This window comes from Lates calcarifer, linkage group LG11 (genome assembly GCF_001640805.2).
Source record: "Lates calcarifer isolate ASB-BC8 linkage group LG11, TLL_Latcal_v3, whole genome shotgun sequence".
Lineage (NCBI taxonomy): Eukaryota > Metazoa > Chordata > Actinopteri > Centropomidae > Lates > Lates calcarifer.
In genome coordinates this window covers 11331046-11358649 of record NC_066843.1, presented here as the reverse complement: position 1 = coordinate 11358649, position 27604 = coordinate 11331046, and the positions used below count along the sequence as shown (strand labels likewise).

At 44.4% G+C, this 27604-nt stretch overlaps 1 protein-coding gene across 5 annotated transcripts; it reads right to left on the bottom strand.

The window, feature by feature from the left end:
- tex2 (testis expressed 2) lies at positions 1–27604 on the bottom strand. Of its 5 annotated transcripts, none has more exons than XM_018670897.2 (14): positions 27213–27601; positions 26825–27032; positions 25442–25530; positions 11321–13073; positions 10090–10290; positions 8602–8968; positions 7610–7905; positions 7107–7250; positions 6875–6974; positions 4313–4433; positions 3579–3701; positions 3054–3263; positions 2132–2252; positions 1–1345 (listed from the first exon to the last, which is right to left on the bottom strand). In XM_018670897.2, exons 4-14 carry the CDS (start codon positions 13046–13048, stop codon positions 1193–1195), a joined length of 3564 nt encoding a protein of 1187 aa, XP_018526413.1. In that variant the 5' UTR covers positions 13049–13073; positions 25442–25530; positions 26825–27032; positions 27213–27601; the 3' UTR covers positions 1–1192. The 5 variants fall into 5 exon arrangements, with proteins under 5 accessions (XP_018526413.1, XP_018526422.1, XP_018526440.1 ...); XM_018670906.2 differs by having other exon boundaries at positions 27498–27591; XM_018670924.2 differs by having other exon boundaries at positions 3579–3695; positions 26825–27604.

The window sequence follows — 27604 nt, the reverse complement described above, 5'->3', positions numbered from 1 at the left end:
ACGAAGGGTTTCAGTTTCCCACAGCCCCCTCAGTAAAGAAAAAAGATTATTTCTCTGTCTTCCCAGCTACAATTAACTAAACTTCGACTGTACAGGAACTCAGGTTAGTCATCCGATTGCTTATTTGTCACCGTTAACCCCACACAGTACTCTTCAAACAGGACTGAAAGATTGCTTTGGCAAGAAAAAACAGAACGTTACTCTGAACTGTGAATAGAACGTGAAAAGAAGTCTTGAAGCGTGTTGCGTAGAAGCACGTTGTCAGTGAACGAGCTACTCCTCGAATGAGCTAGGGGAGCTGCATTCCTATTTATACATTCATCAGACCTAGGCAATGTCTAGCTGCTGTGTTTGCTGATATATTTCAATTCGCCCCACTAAAGTCAGTTTTAGCTCTAATCCCTACCACACAGGAAAAAGCACACAGGCTGTACGATATGATAGTGTCTGTAGTGGGTTTAAACTGACTTAGTGTCTTCGATGGACACAGCGCCATTGATCTGTTTGCATATAAGTGCCAGGCGGCTGGCACAGGCAGCAGCGTGGATGGGTTATAAATGAGCCTTGATATCCCTGTGAAACATGTATTAATAGACACGGGGGGGGGGGCTTTCAGTAAAGTTGTCTCCAAATTTTTAGGATTACTCCCTCTCTCAGACATACACACTCTTCGTCGGCGTGGCCTCAGAGTTCTCGTAGAGTTCGAGCAACGATCGGTTAGAAAGTTCTCACTGTACAACTATCATGTTTGGTGCAGCTGTACATCACAGGTAATATGGTTCTTCGGGTTGAATCAGATGGCTATTTGTCAATCAATCCACCACCAGTCTCATCATGCCCTGTGTATTGTGTTTCATCAGAGAATGAGTCATAATATTTGATGTCACACAAATAAAACTGTGCAAACCTACAAGTCACAATCCTCTTCCCTTCTCCTGCTTTTAGTGGCCACAGATGATCACGAGCTCGCCAATGCTTCCAGTTTCGTGAGTGTACTTCGATGAATGGCCACAGGACGGGTGCGACAGCGGGACTGGGGATGTGGATAAAAATATCGGAGAGTTGGCCTGGCCCACTGCCGCACCCGTGGTTTCTGAGTCGGGCCGGGGTGGAGGGGAAGGGGTGGGCGGGTTCTTGTCATATTGCCATGGCGATAAAACGTCCACCAGCGAACGCTTACAACGCCAAATCTTCACATGTCAGAGGAGACCTCAGACTCCTCGGGTTCTGGGTCCTTCAAGGCATCGTTTGTCACAGTAACCAAGTTGGCATTTGAACGCGTGTCCATGGCAGAGTGCATTATGGGTAGCCACACGTCATCCATGTTTGGCATCACAAATATTTTCTGCGGGAGGACAAGCAAAGTACCAAGCAAAGTCATCTTAATTTCAATAATAGAAGAGGAGGAGGACACTGAAATGGGCCTATTCAAAAGCTATTGTGAGTTACTAGTGGGGGGAATAGAGCGAAAACTAATGATTAGTATGCTTTTGTAAGTAAAAATAAATAAGACAGTGACATGAGATTATATCTGTTAACAAGAAATGGAGACAAAAAGACCTGAAATACATCATCTCCTGTGCATCCAACCCTTACACTGTTATGTCTGGAAACCAATGACGCCTGAGTGCGGCATTTGTTGAAAGCCAGATGTATACGCTCACTCACAACTGACAACAGTGTGCCCCGCAACACTGTATTTTACTGGAGGCATGGTTAAAGGGGGAGGTGGTACATAATAATAACCCCCCCCAGAGGAGTCAGACAGGGATAAATGTAGATGTGTGGTAGATCTGACAGGGACACTTTGCTGCAGTTGTTTGCAGGTGTGCCTCAGGGTAGTTATCTAGCAGCAGGCGTATCATTACTTTGGCTATATTCAAGGGGTGGGAAAGCCACAGGCACACTGCTTTGAAGCGCATGGAGGTGGGCAGCCATAAATTAATCCCCAAGTCCTGTTTTATAACCTGAACTCTAACTCTAAAACATCTGGAGGAGAGATTCTCTTTGTTTCAGCCTCTTTGTCAGACATGACATCACCTACTAACTACAGCGTATTGACAATGTAAATAAACTGTATTCATGACCACACATTAGCATGCATAGCTTCCTATTTTTCTTCACTGTGTACCTGGAACTCCTGGTCCAGTTTCTTCTCAATCCAGTCAGTCACATGAACTAGAGTGACCTCCCTCTCACCCAGTTTAGGCCGCGCTTTCAGCTCCAGGTGAGGCGGACTCCGGAAACCATACCTGGCAGCCGAGAGGACACATTCATGGTAAAAAGTTATATAATCTCATGAAAGCTGAATTGCAGTACTGAAACTTCCCAGACAGGCTCCACGAAAACAGGCAACTGGGTGTCTTGTTGCTTTTCTGAAATTCAATACATTTAGCTATTTTTCAACACGACAAGGAGAAAAATGTGCTGCATGGAAAGAGATCACGATGATGCTGTAGATCAAAGGTTCACACCCTTTCTGGCATGTGACCCCGTGAAATCAGGCAGAGTCTGAACCTTCATCACAGACTTTGGCTTCAATGTGTACATGAGTTGTCAGCAGTTCAGCCAAAGATTGATTTCTCCTTCACTGAGTTTTTCATTTTAAGAGTTTTTTTTTTACAGGCATAAAGACTAGTGAGTAGTCACAGGAAAAAAACTGAATATTTTGTGCAACAGAAATATGTGTTTTCTTTCTTACTGTTTGACCCTTCAGATTTTTTTGGGTCCCAACTCCCAGGTTGAGAACCACTGCTGTACATGCTGTAGATAGTTTAATAATTTAGGCCTGTGTGTTCAGATACAGTGTGTATTTAAGCTTTTAATATTCCACATCTATAATGGGAGTATATACCTTTGTGCCCTGATTTTCATTAATGTTACGTATATTTAGTTCAGTGGTGATTAAATATTTTTATTTTTTCATTGCATGCATGTTTGTGTTCGCCCAGCAGAGGGCGCAGTGTTATATCCTCAACTCAGGATTCCCACACATACATACACTGACTACATCCTACACTTTTCAAAATACTCCTCCCTGCAAGTGAACATACCATATCCTGTCTGTGGGAGGAGGTGGGATGTTGACAGCGAGCGTCCCGCGGCACTCTTGCACCTCCACGGTGAGCAGCAGAGGTGTGTTGGACACCTCCTCCATCTTCTTCTTAATGAACTCGGTCTCCGTGGCCTTCTGGAAGTACTTGGACTTGGCTATCTTGTCCACAAAGCGCATGATCTTGCTGGGCCTGTGGCCTCCCACATAGCTACGTGAGCAGAGGATGGAAACGGAGGAGGGAGGGGAGAGAGGAGGGTGGGGAGGCAAGGAGTTAGTCAGGTTCATAATTTATTCACAACAGCATCTCTTTGCTACTCAGCACCCACGATGGAGGGGAGTGACCGGGTGTTACATTAAATCGGCAGCTCGCTTTCAAACGAGTGGGACTGACTGGGTGGGTAGGGGCGGGTGGGTGGATTGAAAGGGTAGAACATTCTGCCTCATCACACTAGTGGTAATCTGTTTCTGCCTGTTTGTCGATTGAGATGTGTGTTGATGTTGTTATAAAGAGACATTTGCTCACCTCTCGCCTCCAGGCAGAACAGGTTTGTCACTGAGGAGTTCAGGGGGATCCTCCTCATCCGACGAGCCAGCACTGGACGACTCCTCATCGCTGTCTGCCAGACAGTATGTCCGCGGCCTGGGCCTGTCACACATACACACATAAACACACACTCGCTGTTGCAAAGTTGGGCCCTAATGACATTGCACAGAGCCATTAACAATCGAAACTAATTCCTATTAAATGCATCCCTGCTGATATAAGGAAATTGATCTTCACTGACTCACACAAGAGAAGAAACTCTAATCCAGAACAAAATGTATTGTTTCAGTGACAGGCATCTATTCCCAAACTCACCAGTCATTGGACAAATCCACAGTGGTAAGCGTCCAGAGAGAGGATTAGTATATAAAGAGAAGGGAGGAACAGCCAACAGAAGAAGGGTAGGAGTTGTGAAAAAACAGATGTGACAACTAATATGGCTCTAAATGCAAATCTACCCAATTAGCTCAGAGCTGTTTTGTTAAGCCAAAAAAACCTAATCCTTCAAACATCTTATTTTGGCGCCGTTACTGAGAATGTACAGTATTACAAGACAATAACAAAAACAAACATGCAGGGGTAAGGAGAAGCTGTGAAGGATCGCTTTCAAAAATCTGTAAGACTTTAAAAAAACAAACAAACAAGCTCGGTTTTATAAGCTTCATTATAAACTTTGAAAGAGGAAAGATACTAAATGTAATTGAAAGCCTCACCATTCTTTCCCATGCTCCCCAAGCCCCTCGCCCTCCTTCCCTAGACGGGCCAGGTTCATCTTGGTTTCTAGTGTCATGAGGAATGAGCCCGTGTAGGAGACCTCCAGATCAAACCACAGACCTGGAGAGACAGATATACAGTGTTTCTCATTCAAAATCATGCTAGGTGTCTAATTGCAGTGAGGTCCCCTGCGGAGCTGCCAGGAAGAAGACCTATCCTCTAACAAGCACTGAAAAGGTCAGCCCTAGAGTGGCGGTGCCTCCTTATTGGCCGACTTCATCAGCCTACTTCCTGTTTACACATCACACGTCTCAGGAGGTGACGGGAAAATTATTCAGATTTCGATCCCCCTGCTGTTTGCTCAATGAATCCTAACCTCTACGAATGATAAGTGTTGATTATCATTCCCCCGCCTCGCTCCCTCCTCCCCCTTCATTTTCCACTCTTGGTAAATGCTCATTGATTTGTATGTGAGTGTGGCGGCAGTGTCAAAGAGAGGCTAAATGACAGCATTAAGTCAGGAGGAGTTAGACAGAGTCTCATTGTCTCTGTCCAGAACAAGACACACAGGAGGGAGAGACAAGTCTGGAGACTCAAATTAATTTTGGAGGAGTGTCTGCAACACAGACATAACCATGTGTATGTTTCACCATGCATACAACTGGGAAATATACACAATAACAGCAACATTATTATTAGACAAGCCTTGAATCTAGGTTATTGTGTGTATTGTGTCATACACATATATCATAGAGCATATATGTTGTTTTTTTCTTAACGTGAATTAAGGTGAAATAACTTTATGAAATATCTCAACATCGAGCAGATGGAATAAATTATATAATAAATAATAATAAATAAATAATTCTGTACAGATATTCTGACTTCAGAAATCCCCTGTCTCTTCTTGTTCCGCCACCATTTTTGTTTTGTCTTTTGTTGGATGAATTGCCATGAAATTTGGTGCAGGTATCTATGGTGCTCAGAGGATAAAGTGAGGATGTGTTTCAGAGTGAAAATGCCTGGACAACTGTTGGATAGATCACCATGCAATTAGGTGAACTGTGAACACCATCATCAAGTCAGTGTTTATGACCAAATACCTGTTTAACTAATGACATTCCCAATAGCCTCAGCTTTGCTTTGGGCTAATGTGCTAAATTGTAGCATGCTAACATCCTAAAGCAGATGACTGATGACATGTGTGTGTGTGTATGCTATATGATATAAAATCTCACAAATCTTACAATGACATTTCTGCTCACACCATTCCACAAGTAAACTATTATTCTACCACACTCATCTCTTAACATCTTCTTGCTCCCAACATGATAAAACCTTCACTATAAAGTAAATGCACTAGATCAAAAACCGTCATCTTTTTCTCAAACACTAATATCATATGCCCCTTTTTCATGTCCAGTCTTGTCAATAGTCTACTAGAAAATATGTCAGCTGTACTTCTACACAAGCTTGTGTGCATTTAGCAGCAGATGGAGCAAAGAACAAACATTGTAAATCAAATAATGTCTTCCCAATATAAAGCAGAGAGGAAACGCTTCCTTCCTATCATCATCACAAAAGCAAAGAAATATTAAGATGTGAAATTAGGCACTGAAGCACATGCATCCTGTTTGGTTCATGCAGTCGTTCCCCAAAGACTAATTATACGCCAGGATCAACTGATGATGCTTTGTGAGTATATATCTGTGGGTGTATAGGTTCAGACAGAACACATTAATGAGCACTGCAGACTCAGCCATGAAATGCGGCTGACAGGAGAATGACTCATGACTGGCTCCTACAGCTGAACAGCAACAGGTATAACCATGTCAAGGCTCTTAGATCCTTAAATGGAAGATCAAAGTCGACTAAAACATTTTAGACAAATCCTGAGTATTCACGAAATTAGGACAGAACAGTAGAAATATGGCAGCCTGCTAATTATATCCATAGTAATTTAGGAAACAAATACCACACCTCCTACAACCTGCCCCCCCTTCTTTTTCCCTTCCTAATCTTCTCTTTTATTCTCTCCCCCCAAGCCAGCCACCTCAGTATCAATATGCTCCACATCTCTGTATTGTCTCAGTGTGTCGAACCAATCCCTTTGCTGGGGCTCATGGCAGGCGGCAGGCAGGGTGAGTCAGTGTCTCAGTAATGGATGAGGGGGACCCAAGATGTGAAGTTTAATTACTGTGGTTTAATAGAGCGAAGCATGCAGAGGGGGTAGGCTCCAGAGGAGAGGGAGGGAGGCAGGGTTGGAGGGGTGGAAACGTCTTAATCCAGAGAGAAGGGGAGCAAAGCAAGGGGAAGATGGAGATACGGTGGGAGAGGGAGAAGGAGGAGACGGATAGATTGAGGTGCAAAGAAAAGTGAGAGCATGTCTCGCTATTCTGTCAGAAAGACAAAAGGGAGAAGTGATAAAGAGTCTAGGGTTATAATGAGGGAGAGCTGGGGAAGAGGAAAAAGATGAAAAATAATGAATTTCTACTGCAGCAGACCAACAGGACACTCTGTGAAAATCCTGACATACAGAGTGTGGTAGTTTCTCTTCCTACCTTGATGGTCCACAGAGGGTTTGGAGGCATTCAGGATCTTAGGGATGGAGAAGCCCATGTCTAGCTCTGTCAAAGTCAGTTCATTCATAACATATGGCAGCTGAAAAACAGAAGATGGTTTTAAAAAAAGACTTAGACTTCATAGCATGGATATGAATAGAAGCAACAGAGATAATAAACTATCTCTGGAACACTTGAGGAAGATTTTTCTCAAACTAGCACCAGCACCCACCCTGATTTTACTGAGTTTCATTTGAATCTTTTTGGAGACTACATTGGCCCAGTACTTCTCTCCCAGGAAGTCCCAGAATATCCTCCCGAGAAAAGCGTTGACCCAGGCCTCAGGCTCCACAGTCTCATCTGAGCTCCTCCGTAACTGAAGGAGACACATATAGGTTTGTGCTGCAGCTTTACTTTCCTTGACATAAAATCATGCTAATAGGTTTACTTTAACTATAATAATAGTCTATATCAAGCTTGGGTTTGATTCAGGCCCTGTCTTTTTCCATGGCCAGATTAACCTGTTAGGGGGCATGGGGCATAAGTTTTGCATTGGACACCTTCTGACCCTCCCCGTTGCAAATTCAATCTAGGAATAAGCCCCATGTGAATACAATAAAAATATAATTACGAAGGTTGAAAAACTAGAAGTCCTGGAGTTCTGGAGTTCCACAGCAGATGTCCACTTCTGGCCTGGTTGCTTTATATCCCTTCATGCACCTGTCTGCCTCCTACCTTTTTGGTAGTTTTGGGGCTGCTCTCAGGACTCTGCCCAGGACTGTCGGGGGCGGTCGGGCTCCTCTGCGGTGCCTGAGGGTTGACATACTTGGCCATGTAGACGTTGTAGTCCAACAGCATCTTCTGCTTCATCCCTGCGGCCGAGCCACAGGAGGGAGCGGAGGAGGAGGAGGCCTCTCTCTGACGAGACTGCGAGAGCTCCTCCAGGCTCCCCCGGCTGCTGCTCCTGCTGTCAGCCTCCAGGCCTCCGCCAGACTGGGTGCTGCTGCTACGGCTGTGGGAGGGCAGGAAGGCTAAGAAAAGGGGGGGGGGGGGATGTTAATGTGATACAATTATGCATTGACAACATTCTCAGTGATTCCAATCAATGCATCATATTTCACGTACATAAGTGCACACTCAACACTTTGGATAGTTAGCATCTATTTTGGATTCATTTCTCACCACATACTGCAACAGTCTGAATCAGTGTGCTTTACACCAGATGACACACTGCATCCTCTCTGTGACTCACATTAGCACCAAAATAGTCATTTTCATCATAATTGCTATGTATATGCACAAAACAGCTTGATGCGTAAATCATCTTTCCAGTAATCCTGTTCACTCTGCGCTGCATTTATCACTGGACCCACACAGTGTTAGTGTTTCTCTTTGAATTGGGCCTTATCCTTGAAGGCTTATATCCCACAGTGGAGACCAGTGCTATAATATGCTGCTTCTCTGTGCATGTAATCCTGCTGACCCATTCACACTCATCTGTTCGCTCAGTTGAGGAGATTGGCCGTCCCTAAGCTGGGGCTTATGCACAGATCTGATGGCTGTGCAGTTACATACTCAAGAGAATGGGTATTCTGACTGTGGAGATCTATGTGTGTCAGTAGAAATAAAGTGTATGTATGTGTGTGTGTGGGTGTGGGCAGGTACACCCACACGCTGTACATGGCGGTTTGAATCTTGAGGTGTGATATTGTACATCACAGACTCACCACTCTTGCAGATGCCAGGCAGACCGCCACCTCTCCCCTCCGACTTCATTCGGGAAGCTAGAAGAAATCTCCGGAACCACTCTTCCTTTTCCCGACCCGTCCTCCCAAACAAGTAGATTGTCAGATCTCCTCCTCCAGATGCCGGCCTTTTGGGTTCCTCTGCCAACGCAGATCCTTCAGCTTTCTCGCCTTTGTCCATTCGCTCTATCTTCTCACCCGGCCCCGTTGATTTGTCCTCCCCGACCTCGGGCCTTGTCTCTCCCTGGGCCTTGGACATGAAGTCCTCTTGCTTGGCCAACTCAATGCAAATAGGGTACTTTTTATTCCAAACTCTCTTCCTAGCCAAGCTCTGGGGCATCAGGTAGATCTACGGGGGCAAATGGGCCACATTAATATAATCAGAGGTTAGTAAAATGCTAATATTTAAATGAGGCAAAACCAAACTGTGATGTGAGTCTAATAGCAACACTTTGTAGCGCACACTAAGACTATAAATACAATTTGGCAGACTTGCCACAGGATGTGAAGTGGCAGCAACTGGGGGCTTGATACTTTCTGAAAATATAAACCAAAAGACAATCCAGGCAAACGCAGATGACTCATCTATTGTGTATTTATATTTATTTAACCCAAAGCTCAATTTGTCTTTGACCAACAATGTGAGAATAGGTCCTTTCTTTTGTTCACGATGGGTGCAGCTAGCATTTGCTGTTGCTCAGTGTTGTACAGTATGTTATAACAATACACACATGAGCTTTTCTAAGATATTAGTATTGCATGGTTGCTGTGTTAGCTGGGGGTTGTAGCCATGTGTAACTATGGTGTGGGAGAGGTTTTTTATTCCAGGAATGGTTGACTGTAAGCAGGAAAATGCACACTCAGGGACACCTGAAAAAGACTCCAGCTTCTATAAATGCAGGTAACATTCAAGACAGATAAAACATCCACCATTATGATGATGAAACAACACTTTAGGGAGCCATTCAGTTCCAGTGGAGGGAGAGTAGGGTAGTTTTATGATAAGGACAACCATAATGACCCCTTTGCTCTGTGATACATTGACATGAGAGATGTCGTCTTACTGTCCCGCCTTAAGAAATGCAAAACCATCGAGTCAGCACACTAATACACAAGACGTACAGCAGTGTGTACAGGGTCAGCGACCTGTGATATTCACTCCATGTTTATACACAGTATGTGACTCTGAAAGTAAGTAGCTTTGTCACAGAACATGACTTATTAGCAAGCATGTACTGAGGCAAAGGCAAATATGAGGGGACGTGTGCTTGATGTCACTATCTGTTAAGTTTATCATCAAGCACACAAACACACTGTGGAGCCACCAGAAACAAACACACACACACACACACACACACACACACACACACACACACACACACTTAACACATTAATATTCCACTCATCTCTTCCATTGTCTAATCCACAGAGTCCGTCATTTTTCAAGCATACACTCAAAAACCAACACACCTTGCTGTCGGTCAGGTCGTAGATCTTCTGGCTGATGTAAGTGATGTCGGGTTTAGGCTCGTTGTGTGTGGCACGCCGGGAGATGTTCCGGTTGGGCTTGGACAGACGTAAGACGGAGCCCTCAAGACGGACGTAAACAGAGTGGGTCAGGGTGGCGTGGTACATCTCTGGGTCATAGCTGTGGATCTCGTTCATCCAGCCCTGAGGGATTGCGGGACAAAGGAGGGAAAGAGTTTGACACTGACACTGAATCAAAATTTGTCATCAGTAAACATGACTTCTCACAGTATTTACTAAAATCATAAAGCTAAATCACATACCATTAATCTGAAAACAAAACTCTCTCAGCGACACAAAGTTTACTCATACAACACAACAAAAGATAAAGTGGGGCATCTGACACGCTGACTCTTTGTTGATCCTCAAAGGAGGGAGAGCCTGAAGAAGCGTGTATATCGCTTTCTGCACGACCACAGAGTTCTTCCTCTTTTGGAACAGCTGTGCCCTCTAGCCATAAGGCTCTCCTGTGCAACAGCTTGGTACCCACAAAGGCACACATACATGACTACACATACTTACATAACTCCCTCAAACTGCTTAACACTTCTTTTCTGGAGGAGCCTCTACAGCAGCGACTGAGGTTGAATGAGAGCAGGGGGGCAAATGCAGTGGCGCTCCCATCTGACAGTTTGGTTCAAAACAAAACTGTAGCCATCACAGGGAGAAGAAACGTAACATAACCTCGATATGTTGCTGCCGGTCCCCGTGAGGCTGGATAGACTTTAATTCTCATTCAAACTCCTACCTTATCAGTCCCAAAGGATGCTCTGTGAGCAAAGCCAATTCAATTCAAACGACAGGGGAAATTTCAGAGCCTTAGTAGCGTGAAAGGATGTTAAAAAAAATAGAGCAGAGAGCATATAAAGATACAAAAGAAAAGCTCTTTGGTGGACAACAACTAAAGTTTAGCTTATCTCAATGCAATCAAGTACATATGTGAGACCTGTGAGATTAGTTTCTTGCAAGTTTGCATTGAAATCTGTGACTTTCCTGTAACCACCAACAAAAAGTAAATCTGTAGAAAGTGTGCTGCATAGATGTAAGACCTTAATGCTGAAGCAAAAACACCTGCTAGAAAACCCCAAGGTTTTTGCAAACAAGATTGAAAAGTCAACAATGAGCTGAGAATATAATCCCAGATTTAGCAATCCAGTGCTGTGCTTTGTCTCACCTTGAATATTCCTGGTTCTTTTATATCCAACTGGGCCACATTCCAGTGCCCAATCCTTCCCTTCCCTCTTCTTGTTCCTGATGAGGAGCGTCGGGGAGAGGACAGCCAGAGGACCAGCAAGGCCAACATGAACCCAGCAGCTATCCCATGCACCACTGCACATACGCTGGGTGGCACAGGAAGGAGTAAGTACCAGTACACCAACTGCGTTAAGAAGACGAGGCCAGTCACAGGCACGGCCTCCAGCTCCTCATCCGCTTTATCTTCTTCCTCCATATCGAGTTCACTACACAAACCGGTGCTGCCGGTGTGGGGCTGCCGGGACCCGGGACGATCCCCATCGGGCGTCTCTGTATCAGTACATAACTCAAAGTCTTCGCTGTACAGTTCACAGAAGTCCTCATCTTCCTGTCGAGCTACAAGGGCTGACATAGAGCAGCGGCCCAGAGTCAGAGATGGAGACTTATGGAAAGTGGATGAGGAGGCCTGGGCGGGAGCTGGAGCCGGTGCCAGTGATGGAAAAGAGAAAAAAACCGAGTCTGGGCCTTTGCCTGTGGGCGTCTCGTCTTCTTCATCCCCTTCTGCCCCTTCCTCCTCCTTAATGCTATAGTTGTTGTTACCTTCCGTGTGCCCGTTTACCGCTGTCACACCGCAGAGCTCTGACGCGCTGGAGGACAGCGATTTGGTGCGATGAGCAGAACTTCCACCGGCTCCCACACCAGACTCATCCCCCATGATCTTACTGAAAAGCTGCAGGGGGTCTGACATCACCTCTGACAGCCGCCGTTTGGTGTCTTCTATCTTGGCCTCCACCTCTTGGACCTTGAAGAAAGACCTACCATCTGGGGACATGATGGGGGAAGAAGGCGCTGTTTTGGAGTCTCCACCCGCTTGAGTGACGATGACGGGGCTGGAGGATAAACGAGGCTGGGAGAACTGCTTGAAGAGCTGCATGTTGCGAGGCGGAGGCCGGTGGGACGGCTGTATTTGCTGCTGCTGCTGATGAAGATAGTGATGGAGAGGCCCTTCCTGATGTTCGCCTTTTGAAGTGTCCGTGGATAGAGACTTAACAAAAGATTTCATTAAGTGTCGGTGGCGTGCGTGGGTTGGCGCGACAGTGGAGGGCGCGGGCGTGGATTCTCGAGATTCGACGTCATTGGACAAAGATCTGACCAGGCTGAGAAAGGGCTTGGAGGACGACAATGCTGCTGACTTACAAGGGGAGGAGGAGCTGGAGCTTGTGGATGGAGGATTTGCTGTGGGTCGGTCAGAGGGCCAGGAGGAGCTGGCGGGTGGGCTGGAGCTCAGGTGGGACTGGGTGGAGGTTGGGATAATAGTCATGGCTGCAGAGGGTATGTGTGGGTGAGGCTCTGAAGGTTGCACAGACAGAGTGGTGGATGAAACAGGGAGCACGGCAGCTCCAGAAAAGCCCTCCATTCCTGTGGGTTCAAACAGTAGCTCCTCTTTTGCCTCCAAGCCCGTGGCGACAGACTGGTCATCAGCCCCAGAGGCTTCTGCACCCTCTAGCCCAGATTTAGCTCTGCGCGGCACCCCGTAAAGCTCCTCTTCCTCATCGTCCTCCTCCTTCCCCAGGGCAGAGAAGTGGATGGTGATGGTGTCACGAGAGAGGGAGCGCTGCACCTGCAGCTTGGGTCCAGGGGCATGACGAGGGGGAGGAGTGTCAGCATGCTGGCCACTTCCCCTGCTGCTGCTGCCCTGACTGCTCATCACCACCCTGCACAGGGCTCACAGCCTGGGAGAGACGGACAGAGAGACAAAAGTGATTCTCTGTTAATAACAACAGAAACAATGAAACATTGGTACGAAACAGTGCAAGGAAGGAGGCTGAGAAAGTGGAGTGCAAATTAGCAATGTCACTAGATAACTCCAGAGATACACATACACACACACACACACACACACACACACACACACTACACAGGGCAGACGAGAACACTATTCATCCTAACATGAGCAGACCGGACAGGTATGTCCATGCCCCCCAATCCATTAGCCCTCATTATGCAAGGCTGTAGCTGACAGACTGAGTCGCTCTCGGGCACAGCCTCTCTCTGTCTTACCCGCACACAACACTCACACTCAGCCCCACTATGGCAACATGATTAATAGGTTACTTCAGAACACACAAGGCTTGAGGAGAAGGGCCATCAACATTTCAGCTGTAGTTAACTCCATTCTCCACAGGGGGCAGACTGCAGCTGACTAAATGCTGTGAGGTTTTGTAGGTTGAGTAGAGCTGCTATTATGATCAGTGTATGGAGAGTCCTTATTGGCTGGAAAAAAATGATTTTGATTCTTTTCAATTTGGACTTAAACCTGCTTTAAAATTTGTTTTTACCACTCAGTGGCAAACAGTGATTTACTTACAAATCCAAAAGATAAAGAACAACCTTGTATAATCTTATTATTTTAAGTCATCTTTCTGGATACATGGCAAATAAAAGTAAAATATTCAATTATTCCTCTGTTTAGGTCTCCTGCAACCCTGGACTATGAGCTGGTCACTGATATTGTTTCTCTGCCATTTACAGAGGGCTAGGTAGTGAACCGCTGGTTTACCAGAGGGGTTTTTTATTGAATGCTGCTGGTAGCAGCAGCATTAATGAGAGCAGTGAGACTGAATTGGCCTGTAAAGTTGCAGGCAGTTAAACCAAAACAGCAAGCTGAAAGATGCTACAGTTCTCTGTAGAGGGTTTGTCACCGCTGGCAACACCCAACACATTACACATTATGATTTAATCCACTGTGTCTATAAATGATTGGTGCAGCTTTAAAATTATCTGGATAAAATCAGTTGAGACCTTGTCCAGCAAAATATTGTTTACTTGTCATTTAGTTTTTAATTTCCATCTTTTACCAGGCTGTCATGTGTTATGTTGTTTTTGTGTTATATGGGTTCGTAAAAATATAAAAAAATATATATATACATACATATAACAAACCTTCCTTCCCCCATCCAAGCATAACAATATGCAGGAGATAATCACAGAACAAAGTAGCTGCTCAGCTCCAGTGATCACAGGAACAAGGTGTCTATTGTCCTGTCTCAACACAGCGGAACCAAAGTCATTCATCATGCAGTGATTTCACTGAATGAGGCCTCATGTTGTTACTGAGTTATTGTGCATGTTTATTCTACCACATCACACAGAGTGCATCATTACTGGTTAGTATTATCAGACAGACCATACACACACACACATAAACATGCTGTTTACACACACACAGACTCGCTGGCTTTTTCAGGCTTTCAGCTGGTTGATAAAAATGGCCTGTAATGGAAGAAGGAGGGACAGAGTGAAACAACAAAGCAGTTAGCTTGTGTGATTGTCTGCTTTTCTGAGAAAGCCTCGGCGCCCCTTGGGGCTCTCTGGTTGGCACTGCATCTCCAGAGATTGTATTTGCTGGATGGAATAACAGAGCGTTTGACTTTCCCAGGCAGCCATTCACTTGGCCGAGCTACAATGGGTTTTGTGTGTGTCAATTTGAGTATAAGTGCGTGTTGGTGTGCAAGTGTGTGTTGTGTCTGCCATGGCTGTGCTAAGGGCACAGCAGAGCGAATGAAAAAAAAACAACAACAACAACAAAAAAACAAGAAAAGTGAGAGAGACAGGGAAAAGAGCAACAAAAAGAAGAAAGATGGGGAGCCACGGGGGGTCTGTAGAGGCTGCAGACAATCTTTCAGAGACGAGCTTTTGAAGTGGAAAACGCTTTAAGACGGCAGAATGGCAAGGATAGAGGAAGAGAGAACGAGGAGGACGACAAAGATGAAAGAAGGTGATGGAGAGGGGAGAGGAGGGAGGAGAAAAATGAGTGAGACAGAGCCACGGGGATGGAAGTGGATGTTGTTGTTGTCATCAAAGCCACCTGAAGGACGGATTAAAACACTGTGGAGGTCGACAGGGTGAGCAGAGAGAGATGGTTCCAAGTTTTCCTGAAGTCAGGTTTAAGGAGGGGGCAGCCAAGAGACAGAAGACACAGTGTCACACGTGAAAACCATATCAATGATGATGAATCACATATTCTAAGACTGCCATGTTAAGAATAGAAGTTCAAAGGCTCACTGATTTAGAGCCAGAACAGTTTGTTAATCAATTTGTTGATTGAATAAAAATGAACTAGAAATCATCTGAAAAACTGATTCGTTGTTTCAGTCATTTTCAAGCAAAAATGGGAGTTTTCAAATAAATAAAATGTAACCGAAGAAAGAAGAAATGTAAACATCATTTGGGCTCTGGGACACTACTTTCAATCACTACTTTCAATTAAACAAGAAAATAATCTGCAGATCATTAAATGCAGAACTACAAGGATTATGTATTTACAGAGGGTCTATATTGTCTTAGGTCTTTAAGCTTATATGGAGCTACGTGGAGATGAAAGGCAAAAATTCTGCAGAGACCTACATCTTTTGTGGGTTTTCTGTACATTTCAGTGTCTTTGGTGCATATTTTTGACATCTCCAGCAGTTTCTGCATTATTTAAATATACGTATCATAATGTATGCACTACTTAGCTTGAATCTAGGTTATGCGCAGCCTAAAACATCACAGTCTATATGAGAGCCAGAGAAAAAAAAAACAGATGCCACATTGGAAACGTGTAGTGCTTTTCAGGTGAACAAAAGTGCAACCAGCACAATGTTTACTGACACACCCTCAGATTTAGTTATTTCCTCTCATCAATGCACCTCTGCCATTAAAAGCCCTGTGTTTGTTTTAGCAGCTTCTAGATGAGGAGAGAGATGAGATGAGAGGAGAAGAGAGGAGAGGAGAGGAGTCTGGCACTCAGACAAGGCTCATCCAATTAATCAAAGCATGCAGGGCCACTCTAATCAACTAACACCAGCACCATGGGAGAGGAGAGAGGAGGGGAGGGAGGTTAAAAGCAGCAGGGTAAAAGAATGATATAAGAGGGTGAACAGACAGAAGAGAAAGGGAATGTTTTAGTAGTATTAGATATCGAAAACTGGATACATTTCCTCATCTAAAATCTCTTCCCATGTTCCCACCCGAAAATCCTGCTTCAGCTCGAAATACACCCTCAAGATTTACTTGTCTCCTTGTAACAGGACACTGAGGGAGAAGGAGGAGGTACAACGTGGGCCCTGAAGGAGAAACAGAGACGTATTTATGGTCAACAGTTTGTGCCACCTTCATCATATTGCGTCTCTCTCCTCCCAGCTGAATGAACTACTGAAAAACGCAGATTTACTCAAATGTTTAAGGGCCAAGAAGAGCTCTTAATTGATTTAACACCCCCAGCTGTGTCTCAGAAAGCTTGTTTCATTCCTGCTAAAGCCACAGCTGACACACTGAGGCCTGACAGATGCGGCAGCAGATTCCATATGTGCCTACTTTTCAGTCTTTCTTTCTTTGACAGATACTCACCTGGTCTCTCCCTCTCCCCCTCTCTCTGCATTTGATGGATGGATAGACACTTCTGGACTGTCACAGCCCCTGAAAAATATCAGGCCCTGCGGAGGCATGCAGAGTGGGAGGGGTGAGTGTGTATGTGTGTTCCTTTGTGCGCTGTGAGGAACCACTGTCCTGATACAAGTCACACAACAGAGTTGTTGGAAAATAAGAGGCTACAGCCAGAGCCCAGTTAGCTTAGCTTAGCACAAATACTGAAAACAGAGGGAAACAGTTAGCTGGGCTGGCTCTGATCAACAGGTAAATCTGCCTTCCAGCAACTCTTAAAACAAAAACCAAACAAAAAACTAAAGCTTGTTTTACAGGTGGGGCCAGTTGCCAGGAAACCTCCTGAGACTCAGAAGTTCCCAGTCCAAGTCAAGAAAAAATTGGGGACCTGATCCACCCCAAGAGTGAATTGTCATTTACTACACTTCAATGTACATATAGACTAAACAAACATGATATAAAGTGTTCATTTGTGAGATTTAGAAGTGCTGGCAGGCTGATTTTGTTAGTTACCTTCAGAGAGAGTCTGACTAGCTGTTTGCTCCTGTTTCCAGACTTACTGTGAAGCTACACTAATGAGAGCCTATCTAATGGACAGGTATAAGAGTGGTATCAATCTTCTCATCTAAGTGAACAAGTGTATTTTCTAAATATCAAACCATTCCTTTAAAAATCAAATAGCTGCCATATATCAACAATAAAGGAAAAAGGCATATTTAGAATTTGACTGCCATGCTAGTTTAATGAGCAAAAACGATTTTCCGCTTCTTTCCTGCCACGCTCAGTCTTGTGTGTGTGTTTTGCCATTTAGCTCCCTGAATAAATCTTGTTCCCCTGAATTTTGACAGCCTCTGTAGCATCAAAACACTGGTGTTCCTTTATTCTTCCCAAATGAATCTGAATCACTGGCATTTTTCACAGCAGACATTTTGACTTGTCACAGCAAGAAAAGCACAGGTATCACTAAACCTAACAAAGATGCATGCTGACGGTGTAGCAACCAGCAGTGTTATTCGTTACACCTGTTTGACAGCTGAGGCTGCTTTTTGTGCCCGGTCAAATGCGTCCTCTCACACTTCCATATGCATTTGTATTTTATGCTGAATGATTATGATACATAAAGCTTGTGCTATAGGTCACGCTACATACCTGCATAAGAGGTCATGTCCATTGATTATGAATGAACTGGAACATAAGTGTTGTTGAGACTTTGCTGCATGCTGATTAAACACAATCATGGGTCGAACTCAGTGAATCAATAGAGATGGAAAATTATTAAATTATGGGAACCAAAGATTGAACCTAACAATACGCTGGCAGTGGAGGATGGAATAACAGCACACGTCCCATGAGAGAGGAAGGTGAAAGGAGCATGAGGCAGTAGCAAAATAAGAAAGAACAAAATATTAAATATAAAAATATATTTTTTTATCCTGTGCATTCTTCTTTCTTAGCTAAACCTGGCGCCTACATGTCAAAGGTCAAAGGTCAAAGCAGGATTATTTGCAGCATGATAGATTTTGTGGGTATTTCTGTTTTCTGCATTTGGTTACCATCCACCTTAATCTGTGCCAGAACCCTGTCAGTGTTGCTGTAGTTCCCTTGTAGCACCCAATAAAAATCCCAAACTACAGAATCCTTCTCTTTAAATAACAGCGCGCTGATGTGATTGGACGCGTCAGCAGGTGTCGGGGACAGACTTTGACACGACCTCTGCTGAAGGATGTTACGTTAGCACGCCGCATTTCCACAGAAAGGAAGATCAAACGGAAAAGTAAAAGGAGGGAGAGAAATGAGGGCTGGCGTCAGGAGCATGGTGAGAGGACGTCTGCGTGAAAAATGGGGCAGGAGGAAAACGGAGAGTGAGTCGAATGAGAAGCAAAGTCGACGAGCCATTAAAAGGGGACGGTGACAGCGGGGAAGATAGATCGGGTGAGACAGAGAGGGATTGGAGATGAACATGGGATGCACAGACAGAAAGAGAGAGAGAGAGCGAGAGGCTGACAGAGCAGTCGATTGTCACTAACTAGCCCCGAGACACACACATGCATAAAATCTTGAGTTCTCTCACTAACAAGTGTGAACAGACTTACACATGTATGCACACCGAGAAATGAGCTCCGCAGTCACATGGCGCAGACAGTTGCCTGGAAGGGCAGGATGCAAACACAAACTGAGACAGAGGGAAGGAGACTGATGGAACCAGGTAATGAGCAGAGAGCACCTCAGGCACATTGAGGGAGGAAAACAGAAAAAAAAAACACACACAAAGACGGAGGAGGCTTTGTCCTCCTGCACATTACAGGTCACAGGCAGTCACATAACAGCAGAAAAACAGGTGATAAACACACCACAAGCCTTACTTTTTTCATGCTCAACTGTTCTCTCCAGGGAACACAGGTCCCTCTTCACCAGCACCCTGGTTACACCACATGTACACATACAAGTAGATACACTGTGTACTGATATTAAGGAATTTAATAAGTGGTGAGAGTGATTGAATGGAAATAAGAGAGTAAAGGACAAGAACTTAATGTAGATGAAGAGATGGCAGATGCATCATCACTACAAGGCGTCGTGATAGCTCAACTACACCTTTTTTCCCCTCACCACAGCAGGCAACTCTGACTCCAACTCTGGCAGCGACGAAGCAACACAAGCAGCAGTTCTTAAAATAGCCCGGGGGCAGTAGCTCTCAAGGTGTTGGTCCCCCAACGCAGCACTGGCCACTTAAAGCATTCGCCGGAGGACAGATAGGTGGAGAAATAAAGGGACGTGTGGGAAAGGAAAGGGCCGAGCCTCAAGGGAGATGACTGACTTTCCAGGAAAATAAGACCAAAAAAAAAAAAAAAGTGACGCAAGCACAAAGTGGTGAGCGTGACTGCTCTTTCCAATGGCTGTACCTGCCACAAACAAGCCAGTGCACTGACAGCTACTTTCATTATCGATCAATCTGCCAACCCATTCTGCCGATTAATCAATCATTTAGTCTAAAAAATGTCAGAGAATTGGGGAAATGAGAGCCCAAAGTGACTTCAAATTGTTTGCTTTGTCCGACTAAACGTCCAAAATGCAAATATATTCAATGTCCCGTCATAGATGATGAAGTAAACCAGTAAATATTTGCATTTAAGAAGCTGTGAAACACTGAGCCAGTGTATTTGGGGCATTTTGGCCGTAAAAGCAACTTGTTGCTAATCAAGTACTTTAATTTTATTAAACTGATCAATCGTTTTCTAATCAATATCATTTTTCATCAAGTGTGTGATTTCTCCTCCATAATGTGTTATATTATGTCACACAACTCAAAAACTGTTGTTTTATAAGATATAATTCATATTAAAAGGCAATAAAACTGTCAAATTAAAAAAGGAAAATGGCAGAGAAGCTATAGTTTCAGAGCAGGTTTAACAGACTGTTTTGATGGAGCTCTTCCAGAAGGGTACCTCCATCATATTGACAATGAGCAACACTGACTGGCTGACACTCAATATTAGTGTGTGATGTGTCAATATGCCTCTTAGTCCAGTATATTGCATAACAGCAGCACACATGCACCCAAACCCTCCACACAAACACACAAACCGTTCACAGGGCCCAACACAGTCCTGCTGGAGGACAGTACAATGAGCTCCAGCAGCATCAACGGAAAACACACAGCAGCGGCTGGATGGTGAGTCTCGCTGCTCTGAATCATGCAGCAGCCCTCTCTTAAAGAATAGGACGAGAGAAGAAAACAACAATAAAACAACAGCCAGGGAGATGAAGAGCACTCACGCAGCTGTGCTGGATCAAACCGGTTTTCTTCACCTCTCTCTCTCTCTCTGTCTCTCTCTAACCCAGAAACCACCGTCAACACGTCAAACATCAAACCTCGCCATGCAGATGATCGGGTGGTTGCCATGCCAACAGTGAAGCTTTCATCTTGCTCTGCACTTATCCCAGCGTCCTTTTGTTTGGCAAGGCAGCTCCTCACTCACCATATAACCTTGGTCTCCTAGGAGTGTGTGAAGTGTTTGTTAACACAACATCTTCACTGAAGGGTTTTCAGTGGGTGTGGGTGTGTGTGTGTGTGTGTGTGTGTGTGGGATGTGTGGGGGCTGAACCAAAGCACAAAAAAAAAGAAAAAAAAGAATGAAGAGGCCTCAGAGAGCAAGAAAGTGTATGTTTATACATCATTTAGTTGAAAACGGGAACACCTTCTCCAAGATGAAAGAGCGCCTGATCAATTAATAACCTTTAATTATGGCTGTCAACATCAATACACTTTTCTCCTGACTTCAGCTCTTGACTCCAATCTTCTCTGAGTGTCGAGATTTTTAAAAAATCGCTCTGTTTCATCATTACAAGCTGATGATTTGCTCAAGCAAGCGCCACACGGGTTTAATGCTTTACTGTCTGGTGCCGCCTAACCCGATTTGACAGTTTAGAGATCAAAAGGTGGTTGAATGCACAGTCCTTACCAAACACAAACACACACACACACACACACACACACACACACAGGGAACCAAATATATTATAAGATAAATACATTTATAATCTGCGTAAAAAACTGCTTGACAGCCTGCAAACAGCCGGAGGGTTTGGTATTAGTCATAATCCACCCAATTACATGATGAATGGAGTGATGGAGTGGGGGGGGGCAGAGACAGAGACAGAGAAAGACAAAACATCCTCTGTGAGTGTTTTTTCAGACAGAAGATTAATATCAGAAAATGCTCTGCTTTTATCCTGTGTGTCCACTATGAATAAGTGGCCCATATTACTTTTAGCGGTGATGTTTTGCAGAACTGTGGGAGTGAAGGGTATGGCTGATTAGTCATCAAAAGCCATAAAAAGAGGGAGATAATAACCTGTGGCTAGTCAGAGAAGAGAAAAACAAAATTTGAAATATTTGAAATTAGTATTCATGGATGACTGTGTAAAGTTGCAGCAAGCCTTCAGGGCAAACTCTGTAAATTATGTTTACATTGCTGTTTGTGCACCGTATTTACCCTGAGCACATCCTGCTAGACTCCCACTGCCTGCAAGACCAGCATCATCAGAAGATTCTAGGACACCCAAAGCAGCTCAAAATATCTGATCCACTTATTTTTTTTTTTCCCCATTTTTTGACAGTGATGAGCCACACAATAGAGGCATCAGCGCAGAGACTGAGCAGAATTAGCATATTGGTTACATGATATAACAAAGGGTGGGTTTCCAACAGGGGTTCCGCATGTGGAGACGTGTCATCTTCGCTATATTTAACTTTCTGCGTCTGTGATCACATAGAGTACAGAGCTGGTGGTTAAGTGAGAGCCTGCAATACTTTCATGAACTGCCAGCAGAAAAGCTAATTTTCTCCATCTTAAGTATGACACCAGTGAATCAGTTATAAGATAGTAGCATCTTATGTGGTTTGAGATAAGGCTGTACATGAAGAATCTCACAAGTGATCGCCCCGTAATACAAGAAAGTCTTGAAAGTTAAACAGTTATGTGTATGTTGTACATGAACAGTGTAGGTGGTAATGCTACTCAAACATGAGTAAAATGTGCTTTTGTTGGAGGACTGTGGATTAATACACATTTGATGCTAGTGAGTATTTACAGCAGCAGGACGGGGTATGTGGTACAGAATAAAAGTAAACTATAACCATCCCATGTTGATTGTGATGAAAGATCATGTCACCCAGTGCAATGATGCAGCTCAGTGATGTGATTTTAATAGTTTTTTACCTAACAACGGATCTCTACAGCACAAAGGAGTAACAGGAGGGGGTTTTGGCTACATAGACAATACTCTTTAGTACGGTCAATTGGATTTATTGACAACGAGGGAAATATAGACTGTAACTAGACATATCCTTATTGGTCAGCAAGTGAAAGTGTGTATCTACTACACTTAAATTGCTCCACATTCACCTCATGCACATAACAGGCTTTCATGCTGAGCACAGTATGTGCATACCAAGTGTGTATTCTGTGTGTAGGTCAAATCTCTGTGTGTGATCTAGTCAACAAAGACTTCCTCCTTTCTCTCCGATGTTAACTTCCTGTTTGGTGAGATGGCTGCAATAAGAGGAAAGCACCACCCATCACCCTCTCTCTTCAGTGCAGGCACAAACAGGTGTATCTTCTGCAGAGTGACTTCTTTCTCCAGCTGCAGTGAATCACTGCTGATAGGATAGCTCAGCTGTGGAGCTGAGTGTGTGCTTTGTCAGTGTGCTTTTATTAAATTCATATCCTGGTGAATAGCTGGTCACTGGGTGTATATAAGCACACACACACACACACACACACCACACACCACACACACACACACACACACACACACACACAGCCATGGCAGCGTCAGAAGCCATTAGTTGTGACACTTGTGGCTGCCCGTCACAGTGACAGGAGCCGATGGCTGGTCTGCTGGCGTTTGCATTTAAATAGTGAGCAGTGAGTGAGGGATATGGTTCATATGTGCAGGACATGTGTGAATGGATTTATGCATGTGTGTGTGTGTGTGTCCTTCCATGTCAAAACTGTGTTGTGCGTGAATTATCTTGCACACCAATCTATCACAAGTAAAACTGCATTTCCTGTGGCACTTAAAGTCAGTATCATGTTCATCTTTACTGTGGCATGTTCTTCACCAGGACTGTACATGGCCATATACAATTGGACACCTGAATATTGCCACCAAACCACCATCTTCTCACCTTGTAAATGGGGGCATTGCTATATGAAAACATAAGAGGGCATTTCCCAAACTGCTGTCACAAAGTTATTGCCACACTATTGACTGAGATATCACTGTATGTTGCAAGATTAAGATTTCCCTTAACTGTAACTAAGAATCCACATCATAAAAATGATCCCAGACCAGAGGTTTAAAGTTTGTGTCTATATACTTATGTTAATACTGTGCCTCCAGTCCAGTCAGAGCACTTAAAAGACAACAAACCAACGCCTGTGGCACTTCCCATCATCTTATCACGTAATAATCTGGTTTCAATATTCAAACAATTAAACATTAGAATCATTTGCACCTTCAACTCCCGTCCATTGAAGAAAAACAGAAAATAAAAGTGATGGTGCTGCGAGGCAAAGCACAATAGAACATGGCACAACAGTATTTACAAACTAATGTTGACATTTGTAAGGAGAAGTTGAGGGTTAACGACAATCGGCGGAAACATGCAAGCAAGACTTCACTTCTCGAAATTCTGCTCGAGTCAAGCAGGAATAACACACTCTGTATATCCTATTCTCTACGTGGTCTAATTAATTTCATTTCATTTACTCCCCCAGAATTCGCCCCTTAATTTAGAAATCAATTGTTTTATTTGGCACAGCTTTGTGCTGGAATACATCCTATTTGAGTAGGATGAATACCCATGGTAAATACTATTAGAAGAACGTGAAATGTGCTGAGACACAAGGGTTACTTCCTCTTGCACACAACACTAAAAAGATTTTCACCATAATTATGCAAACTTGTATACTTAATTTCCCTATCTCCTGCTGTGGCTTTCCTCATCTTGTCTGGTCCAAATATATAAACCCATGATTATACTGTGGCTTTTTTTCTCTTAACAAAAGCAAAATAGAGGTGCTGGTTGTAGGGGCGAAGCTACTGTAAACAGCATCACTCAGCCTTTCTCAATGTTGTCACTTCAAAGCTGTAAAACCCAAACTGGTTCTGGGAGTTTGAGCAGTGCAACAACACACACACACACACACACACACACACACACACACACACACACACGCATGCACATACAAATACATATACATATACATATACATATACATATACACTGTTGTGTCCTTGGCTAGCACCGCGTGGATCCACAAGGGGTTAACACAGCAAAGACACACACACACACACTGACCCAGTGGTTCAGACCACAGAGAGGGAACATTAGGGTCGACTGCTGACTCAGAGACGGCTCGCCAGACACCCTCAAGCTGCATTAATTTTAACTTTGAACAAAATGTGAACCACAGTTCAACCTGAATGTTCACAGCCTGCAGTGCACACACGTATAAACATAGCTGCATGGTATAAACATAGACACATCCAACCACATCTATTTTTTCAGCTTCACACATACACATACACACACCACACACACACACACACACACACACACACAGGCACGCTGATGTTCATATTGTATTTTTTGGCTCTCCAGGGTTACAGAATAAAGACCTTGTAACAGAGAATGTGCCATCAAGCCCCTTTTTATCCACCAACAATGCCTTATTCAGATGGTTCAGCTGCCACTGTTTGCTTTTAGCCTCACTGCAATTTGTCTAATTAAGCTTAAGAAAGAGTATTCCCTTTGGACTCGCTGACACACACCCCCCCACCCTTCATCTACAAACACACCGAGGTGTAGGACACAGGTGTTGGTATAATAATATAGTGTACATATTAAAATGTGTACAAACATACACCTTTGTATTGAGACAGAGCCACGTCCTCGTGTAATGATGTTAAAGATGCGAGTGAGGTCTGAGACTGAGCGAGAGAAGTCCAGATGAAAAGGAGGCACAATTAAGAAGAGGGGAAAGTGAGGCGGGGTGCAGCCATTCAAGGCCATGGATCAATTCCAGCACCACCCACTCCCACACACACACACACACACACACACACACAGATATACAAGGTCAGAAGAGGAGAGGAGAAGTCTTACCTTGAGATTTTAGAGGCATTCAATCTCCTCCTGCAACACAACCTGCACTGACACACACAGCACAGCCATGGATCATGGTCCTAACTTGCCTGGGAAAACAGAGGCAGACATAAATTTGAAATAACATTAAAACGTCTCATGGGCACTCGACACATCTTGCGCAACTGTCATGTTTAAGTCAAGACAAATGTCATTTACTGTCAGTGGCTGATGGACAGAAAATCAGCTGACATCACGTTGATAATCAACTAATCATTTTGGACATTTTTCTTGCCAAACATGCTTCTGCTTCTCATACATGACAGTGAAGTGAATATGAATTTTTGACTGTCATTATTGAAAATCATATTGAGCATTATTCACCATTTTACAATTTTACAGACAGTTTATTGAGAAAATAGTGGACAGATTAATCAGTAATGAAATTAATTGTTAGTTTCTTGCCTGAATATGTTAAATGAACATGATGCAAACATTGTCAACTTGCGAGTTTTGGGTGGAGCTTGATGTTTTCAAAGCAACTTCAGGTTTTAGTGATGACATATGGTCGGACACGACGGTCCTAGGGAACGTGTATCTAACCACTTTGTAAAGATATTTCCTCATCTACGCATACAATAAGACAGCCTTCATCTCCCTAACAAACCAGTTCACATGAGGACACTGGGCAGAAACCAACTGATAAGCAATGTCATACAGGCCCAGGGTGAGCCATCCATGGGATAAAGAAGGGATTTTGCTCAACTAAAAGACACAGAGATGAAAGTATAAGTGGCTGAGGTCCTGTGTGACTGTGATGCTATGGCCTGCTACTAAGAGGTGGAACCAAGAGGGAGAGGGGAGCTGTCTATGTGGACCTGTACAGTTCACAGCAGGCTACGGGGATAGTGAGCCACAGTTGCTCTACGGATGCATCAGCCGCCCACCTAGACAGAGAACCACTTCCTAGAATAAACTCCTTTCACATGGCAGCTGTGGATTATCTACAACATCAGTCCACTCAGCTGTAATAGACACAGTGAGGCTTCTTATTAATTTAAAACAGCCACAGAAATGTGCTTTAACAAGGAAGTACACCACAGTACACTGAGCTTCACTGTAGCATCCTGACAGCTTTATTTAATGTGGGTGCTGTAAAAGGAAGGGGACGTTTCTGCTGATGCTTTTCCTCTCTGTGTGCACGAGTAACAGCCTTTAGTCCAAAATATATTTAAAGCCACGGCTCTTATATCTCCACCCGCCCCTTTGTCCATCTTGGCTTTGGCTCTGCGCTGGTTTATGTCTGTGTAAGCCGGGGTGTAATACATCCATGGTACCAAACAGCTGATACTGAAAGCAAATACACACACACAAGGTAAAAACCAAACGCACCTTTAATCTTACCGTAGTTATCGCATCTTCATCCGCAGGCCACTGCTTCGCTCTTACATCCAGGCTTTGAATCTGCGTACTGTGATGAGGATCCCCCTGCGTGGAGCGCTTTTTATCTGCAGCCCGGACCCTGCGGAGGGACGGAGCGCGGCGGGGCGGCCGAGGGGGCTGGCTGCCTGGCTGCCTGGCTAGATGGCCTGTGCACCCCAGCGAGAGGGATCTAGGCAGACAGCGCCACAGTGATCAAAACCTTACCACCACCACCACCCGCTTCTCACACCCACCACCACCACTACCTCAACCCCGGCTCCGACTTTTTACGCCACAAATGCACGAGATCTGGGCGTGTATTGTTTTGGTGAATGGGTGATGGTTACAGCGCCACACCCCCCTTCCTCACCATTTTTGCAGCCAAGGAAGCGTCCCATCGTCGGCAAGCTGGCGATTCATATTTTATTGTGTTGCAGCAGGAGAGTGTGAAATGCGTCACGGCGTTGCAGCGCGCCTATAAGACGCGGATTCCCCTCCACACACGGCATTAACAAGCCTGTCTCTCTTTAATAAGGGCTACAGCTGAGCAGCAAATGATCAGCAGGTGAAAACACAAAAGCTCAGTCATGAAAATGTTGTCTCCCAGGCTAACGCCGTGTCTGTGATAAAACTAGAAACTGCAGACACAACTTACCCCTGGATCAGATCCACCAAGTGCTCAGTGCTTCCAGCCACCGGTACATCCTTCCGAATTCCGGCTCGTTTAATCTGATTACATTTGCTTGGACAGGCTGCCACCTA